General features: G+C 34.9%; 1 protein-coding gene across 1 annotated transcript; it reads right to left on the bottom strand.

The window, feature by feature from the left end:
• Nucleotides 1-304: 304 nt before the first annotated feature.
• LOC107941868 (succinate dehydrogenase [ubiquinone] iron-sulfur subunit 3, mitochondrial) lies at nt 305-6,746 on the bottom strand. The gene is made up of 5 exons (XM_041107982.1): nt 6,686-6,746; nt 1,452-1,768; nt 1,118-1,356; nt 819-1,028; nt 305-720 (listed from the first exon to the last, which is right to left on the bottom strand). The coding sequence occupies exons 1-5, from the start codon at nt 6,744-6,746 to the stop codon at nt 534-536; spliced, it is 1,014 nt and encodes a 337-aa protein (XP_040963916.1). The 3' UTR covers nt 305-533.
• Between the last annotated feature and the right edge of the window lie 585 nt (nt 6,747-7,331).

The raw sequence follows: 7,331 nt of genomic DNA, 5'->3' as shown, positions 1-7,331 counted from the left end.
TAAAAAATTATCAACTAAATTTTATTAAAAATAAAAAAATAAATTACAAAAATCTCAAGATAATAATTAAAAATAAATAAATTACACAATTAACATAATCTATAAATATTAAATTCAAAACTAAATTGTCATAATTAAAATTATAATTATGTCAATTTAAAATTAACACCATTAGGAAAAAAAACAAAATCAAATAATTGAATATCTATTTAGTACCTATGAAAAATATAATAAAAAATTACCAATAGTTAAAATAATTAAATTAAAAAAAATTATAAATTGAGTCATTACTAGTTTATTGTCCTTTAAAATGAAAGTATATTTTATTATATTTCTCAATTCAAAGAAGCAGATTATGATTCTAATCTATGGTCTTCAGTTTTCAATGTTTTAAGTGAGATGTCATAACATGTACCAGAAGTAGAAATAACTATGTAACACAAACGTGTGTATACTGTATTATGGAGCAATATCAACTAACCCCATTTCCACTTCTAATTTTATTTTTATATATATATAATATTGTTTGTAAGCTACGTGCTTCCAACCTTCTCCACTAGTTGAGAAATCACATGCTTAATCTTCATCTTATGAATTGCATCAGCTGGGTTCAGGCTTTTGGGGCAGGCTGCTGCGCAATTTTTTATCGTCCTACATCTATACAATCTTTTGTGATCTTCCGTCAAAGCCTGAAGCCTTTCCTGAGTGAAACCATCCCGGCTGACAACAAAATTTAATCCCAGCTCAGTACTTAGCAAACACCAAAACAAAGTCAGCCTATTCGTCAGCATTTTCACCTGCAAATTAAAACCCATTACCTGTCGGAGATCCATCGAAAAGCATGAAGCAATGGCGTCGGGCCAAGAAATTCCTCGGGGTTCCACCAGTAAGATGGGCAGGCTGTGCTACAGCAAGCACAGAGTATGCACTCGTATAACCCATCTAACTTCTTCCTCTCTGCCGGTGATTGCCTGTATTCTCTCCCTTCTTCGGGTGCTCTTTTGGTCTTCAGCCATGGCTCAATTGACCTTTTTCATCACAAATGAAAAAACATATTTGTAATTGAACTCACTAAATTCTCAATCTACTCCTTTTAAATGGTTATGTATCTGATTACCTGTACTGATGGTAGAAATTGGTGAGGTCCACAACCAGATCTTTGATCACAAACATGTGAGGCAAGGGAGTAAGAACAGTGGGCTTTCTTGTGTCCACATCAATGGGCTTGAGGCAGGCCACTGTATTGGTTCCATCAACGTTCATGGCACAAGACCCACATATCCCTTCCCTGCAAGACCTCCTATAGCTCAAGCTTGAATCATCCTCACCTTTTATCTTTTGCAATGCATCCAAAACCTGAAAACAGATACCCAAAGTATGAGAACTAATTGGGTTTTTCTTTTTTTTTTTTGCCAATTAAATGTTGGAGGTTGAAAAAGAAAAATTATTACCATGGGCCCACAGTTGGAAAGATCTACATAGGAAGACTGGAGGAAGGGCTTGTTGTTGGTGGGGTGGTCAGGGTTCCACCTATATATCTTGAACTCCTTGTGAAGCTTCTTCACTCTGTCGTGAATTTCCCCACTTCTTTCAACTGCTATTTCTGCATGTTGCTGAGCAGCTGGGTGGCCTTCAAGCACTGGAAAATTTTGCTTCTGTTTTCGGTCTTTACCTAAAATCCGAGCTACATTATTGTAGCCGTTGCGCAACAAGCTCTTTGACTTCTCTCTTGGTTTTGTTTTTTCCCTTTTTATTTCTGTATAAATTTCTTGAAGCGTAACATTTGCTTATTTAAGGGCTTAGTATTCCTAAAGACACGTAGTTGCATGGCTGAAACGTGTCGAGGCTACATAATTGCGGCACAAACAGCTGTTCAACTAATTAATAAGAATATCAAGAGGTGGGCTATGATTTTTCTCAAGTACAAGAGAATTAAATACAAATAAAAATACACATTTAGAATTAGTAAAATCAAAGGTATATTATAAAAATAATCATCAATTATGCGTGCATTCTTATTTTAGTCACTCAATTTTAAAATTTTTTAATTTAGACATTAATGTTTGAATTTGTTTTTATTTTAATCATTACTTGTTGAATTGATAACGAATAGACTTTTTCTACCTAGTATAATACATTTAATTCTCAATAATTACATTTTCTATCAGTTTGATTCTCAAACTTCCTTAAAGTAGACTAAATAACTATTTTGTAATTTTTTATACCTAAGTAAAAATTTCACACTTGGTTCCTTTTGAGTACGAAAATTAAGAAATAATTAATGGGTTAAATTCAAAGAAGCCATAAGCTAGTGGCCTTTATTGAAAATTTAGGAAACTTAGTGACTGAATTGGACATGGTTAAGATCAAATTCTGATTCGGTTGGATTAAAATCAACTAGTTTTTTAGTAGGAGACAAAATGATTACCAATGGATGGTTTCTATACAGTTGAAAACCATGCGAGAGGGCTATAAATAGTTGAAAAGTGAAATCACAGGTGGATTCCTCTCAATTTTGTTTCATTTTCTCCTCTTCTTCATCTTCCTTAGTTCCTTTAAAGAAGAGAGTGTAACATTTCGAGATAGGGCCTAGAAGCTTGGACTTGGCAAGTAGGGGGTTCGCCAATTGGTTTGGTGAGCCAATTGGTTGGGGGAGCTGGGGTTCGTCAGTTGGTTTGACGAGTTGGGGTTCACCTGTTTGTTTAGCGAACTGGAGTTCGTCGATTAAGACAAGTTACACTTAAATTATGAAGTTGACTTACTTTCCAGTTAAGACATTATCCGTGCATATAACATTTTCCTAAGTCAAGTAGGGTATAGCAAGAGTACTAAAACACCTAGCGCCTATAAATTAAGCCTTTCTCATAGGGAGTTCTGTTAAGTTCAATTTTGAGCTTAACTTACTCCATTAATTACCTTAATTATTGATGCATTCTTGATTAATTAGTTTCTAATTAGCTCAATTTGCATTAAGAATATACTATACTCTGTTAATTTATTTTTGCTTCAAGCCGATGATTTAACAATATTTTAAGCCATGTTGCAAGGTAGGTTCATCGGATAGTTAGAATGAACCCAAATGAAGAAGCTATTGGAGAAGGCTGGGCGAATGCTTATTCTCTAAGTTGACGGGGTCAAAAATTCAAAGAAATTAATTTGGCCACAAAAGACCTTGACAGCAAAGGCGAGGCTCGGTCCACCATAAGGCGCAATAGACCGACATCATGAAACCAGTCGGCAAGGGAATTATTTTTAATTCTCTAATTCTCCTTCTTGCTAGCGGTGGCCGACTCTAATCAAATCAAGGGAAACCAATCAACCCTTGATAAGTTGAGTTTAAGTAAAACTCTAGTAGGCTGGAGCTATTTTTATGCGACGGGTTGAGCTAATATCAAGGGATAAGAACAGATTTTGTTTTAAATTATTGGAGGTTAATTTTATTCTATAAAAGGAGGGGAAGAAGCAATATCAAGGGGAGAGATTTTTCGTAGGCATAATTCGGGTTACTCAGTCCAGGAATTTGTGAACCAGCACGCACCGATCAAGCAGCTGGAAAGCAGTCCAAAAATTTAGCTCGTCGAGAGGAGGAAGGCTCGACACTTAAGAGCAATTTTCCATACGAGATTGGCTCGAAATTCATGTTGTCTTCAATTAATTTCTGTTCTGTTCTCCTTGCTATGAGTGGCTGAATTATTTCCGCTTAGTTAGGCACTCATGAAGCCAAGTACAAGTTGATTCAAAGACATGCTTTGTTCTAATTCCAAGTTTGGTATTCTTTAATTGTTTATTTCTATCGTTCAAAGAAATTTTCTAAATTAATTTGATTGATCACCTATTTAATTTAGGAATTTTCTTATAATCATCTAAGTGCAAATTGAGTAATCAAATTTCTTAATTAAACTTAGAATTGGTGATGATTAATTGGCCTGTAGCTAATTTAAACAACTATGGATTTAATTTTAGAAGCCGTTGGTGGATTTTCTATGGTTAATGCTAGGTGAAGTCTCTAAAATACTAAATGCACCTTTAATAAGTCGACGAAGAGATAATTAAAGGTAGGTTTTTAGTTATGAATGTTCTCTAATTGAATAAAAATTTACTGGGGATAGGAAGTCGCTTCGTAAGTGATTTTTCAGCCTTGCTGTCGAATTAGTCTACTAGGATAATTTAAGGTCGCAAAGGACTTGTGCTTGGCAGATTAAGGAGTCAATAACTAAGCATTCTTTCTCTTTATTTTGATAATTTTTAGCATTCATAATTGAAATTTAAACTTGTTCGTTACTTAGGTTATTTTTAGCAAACATAGAAGCACAATTCCCCCTTTTTCTTTCTTGCATGCGTTTCACATTACCTTAATTTCAATTCTCTTCAAATAGGTTTAATGCGAGCTTCTTCGTGGGATGATTCCCTATTTACTCTATATTACCAGTTAATATTGGTTGAATAGCGGATTTAATTCGGTAGTCAAGTAGGGTATACCAAGAGTACTAAAACACCTAGCTCCTATAAATTAAGCCCTTCTCATAGGGAGTTCTCTCATTGATTATTCTTCTTGTTAAGTCTCTGTTATGAACCAAAGTTCTTAGAAACCAAGGTAAGCATATATTCTACAAGGGTTAATTGTCCAGGAAGCTAGGTTCGCTTGTATGTCTAAATTTTGTGTGTTTTGTTTTGTTACGTAATTTGTGTATGTTTATGTATGTTGCGAACTAGCCAAACCATCTGTTAGTAAGGAAAAAGGATTTTTTTTTTAAAAATTCTTATCTAATCGATGAGTATTTAGAGATCGCCATTTGTGTACGAACCATTGTATTTTCAGGAGCTTAGGGTTTTTCTTTAAAAAAAACTAAGTTCTAATAGTAAGCTTTTCTATAAACTCTGTTTCCAAAATATGTGACTATGTTTTTAAAGATATGTTTTAAAAGCTTGATTTTACAAACTATGTTTTTTACGAGCTTTCTATGCGAGCTCCTCATATGAGCCCTATGTTGGATATATTGGCATGTCAAAAGATTGTGAGTACTCACCTATAAGTTCTATGATTTGGGCGTTGAGGCCCTGTGACATGTGGAGAGATAAGCGACTATCGAGCTATGCTCCATTCAAAGTGGCATGTTAGTGTACAGGTGAGTGTTTGACTTTATGCTACACTTATTGGACATGTTAAGGACTCTGTAAGTCACAAGTGAGGCGTTATAAGGAGATTCACTTATCCAACTATATAGATATGACAAGTATAAGAACATGTTTTATGATCAGTATAAGAACAAAAAAAAGAACAAGCTCAAAGACATGTCAAGTACATGACTATGCTTTATTCTTTCTTACAAAAACAAGCCAAGTTTTTAAGTATGATTTGTAACTAGTACATGTGAAACTAATTTACAAACTTATATGTTTTTTTCTAACAAGCAGGTAATTGCAAACTAGGTCTCTCACCTTCACGGCGAGCACAACTCACAAAACGATTTTCTAACTAAGTTTTGTTTTAACTCTATATTTTAAGCATACTTTGATGTTTCTTGTATATTCACTAAGTTCTCAATGAGCTCACCCAATCTTTTTTTAATTCACAGGTAAGTAGTTCGCGAAAGGCAGTGGCAAGGTGATTAATCCAAGTAAGGCTAATTAGGATGGGTACCAGCGAGCACTGAAAAAAGGCGATGTGGTTATATTGCTTAGAATTAGTGATACTGTGTCTAATGACTTTGCTATTTTGTTAGACCAAAATTTTCCTTAAGTTTATTTATTTTTGTTTTCGTGAACCATGGAGTTAAATACTTGTTTGTTTGATTTTGTTGAATTCCTTCACTATGTATAAAGAACTAAAGATTATTTATCCATCCTTTTGTGCGTGTCATATTGTGTTCTTTAAATTTAGACTAAGTATGACTTAATCATGTTATATGATCCGGAATTGATGTGAGGTATCCATGCATATGACCCCTATGAATTTTACGACCTCAATTTTGTAAGCGAACCCTTATTAGCAAAAATCTTACTTGTTAAAAACCCAGTTAAAGTATGTAAACCCTTGAATGTATGACCTTTTTGTTGCGAAGCCCATATTACATGTGAACCCAATATGCAAACCTATGTTGTTATGCAAACCTATATTATATGAATTATGTGAACCTATGTTGTAGAGTGTGCATTAATATTGAGTTCTAAGTACTTGTGTTCTTTTTTTTCAAATATGTGAACCATGAATATCTTTGTTTATTACTTCATGCGAATCCTAAGCCTTTTCTGTTTGTTGACATGCAAACCCTTCCTCTTACACAGATTTTATGGTCTCGCATATCTTATGTTTCGTGCATGTTATTATGACATTACCGCTACATTGTGATAACTTAACACATTTTCATGTTGTAAATCCGTGGTATGTTTGAGGCAAGGTTGGGAGATAATGGAGAGTCACTCTGGTGGCTAATGTGACATACCAGATTCGAGTTAAACAAACTTGGCGAGTTTAGGGTGTTACATTTGTTAGTATTAGATCTACCCAGGTTTACTAGGCTAATTATTAGGCAGGTAAGTTTGCCAAAATGGCGAGGTATGTATGCCATAATTGGCATAGTAGGCTCGCCAAAGTTGATAAGGTAAACTCACCGAGTTATGAATGGATTTGAAGTCTTATAGAAGTGTGGTTGCTTGACTGGGGTAGGACTGGGTACAACATTGCCTTGGTTCAACTGTAACTTTTGCAGGTCTATGCTTTCGATTATCTCTCTACTACTCGCCATCCCAATAAGTAGTGTTGTTTTGGCGAATTCTGATCGCAAGTAAGTTTATTAAACGCAAACTATGTTTGCAAGATTGTTTGTTATGTTTGGGATACCCAGTTTTGTATGTTTAATATCTTACCTAAACTAGTGTCTTGTGTACGTTTAGAGTTAGTGAGAATGCCTCCTAAGAGAGTTAATGCGAACCGTGTGAATGAAATTGCCAACCCCTCTGAAGGTGAACGGACTTCGAACGGAACATGAACTACCTTATAGGGAAAATGTTTTGGAGGATGGTATGATATAGGATTTTTAGCAAGGTGCTAGTGCCAACACTACTCCCACGAGAAAAGGATTGCCATTGGAGCATCTGTGAACTCTGGGTGGTAAAGAGTTCAGTGATGTTATAGGGTTTGATCTTACAAAGGCAGAGTATTGGCTTGAGGGTGTTGAGAAAATCCTTGAGCTTATGGCCTGTATTGATGAAGAAAATTTGGGATGCACTATGTCCTTACTCACCGATGAAACATACAGCTGATGGAACACTGTGAAACAAGGGACTACTACGAACTATCTAATGTGGGATTTCTTCTTGAGAACCTTTAA

The sequence above is a fragment of the Gossypium hirsutum genome, chromosome D12 (genome assembly GCF_007990345.1).
Source record: "Gossypium hirsutum isolate 1008001.06 chromosome D12, Gossypium_hirsutum_v2.1, whole genome shotgun sequence".
Lineage (NCBI taxonomy): Eukaryota > Viridiplantae > Streptophyta > Magnoliopsida > Malvales > Malvaceae > Gossypium > Gossypium hirsutum.
This window is presented reverse-complemented; position numbering and strand designations above follow the sequence as displayed.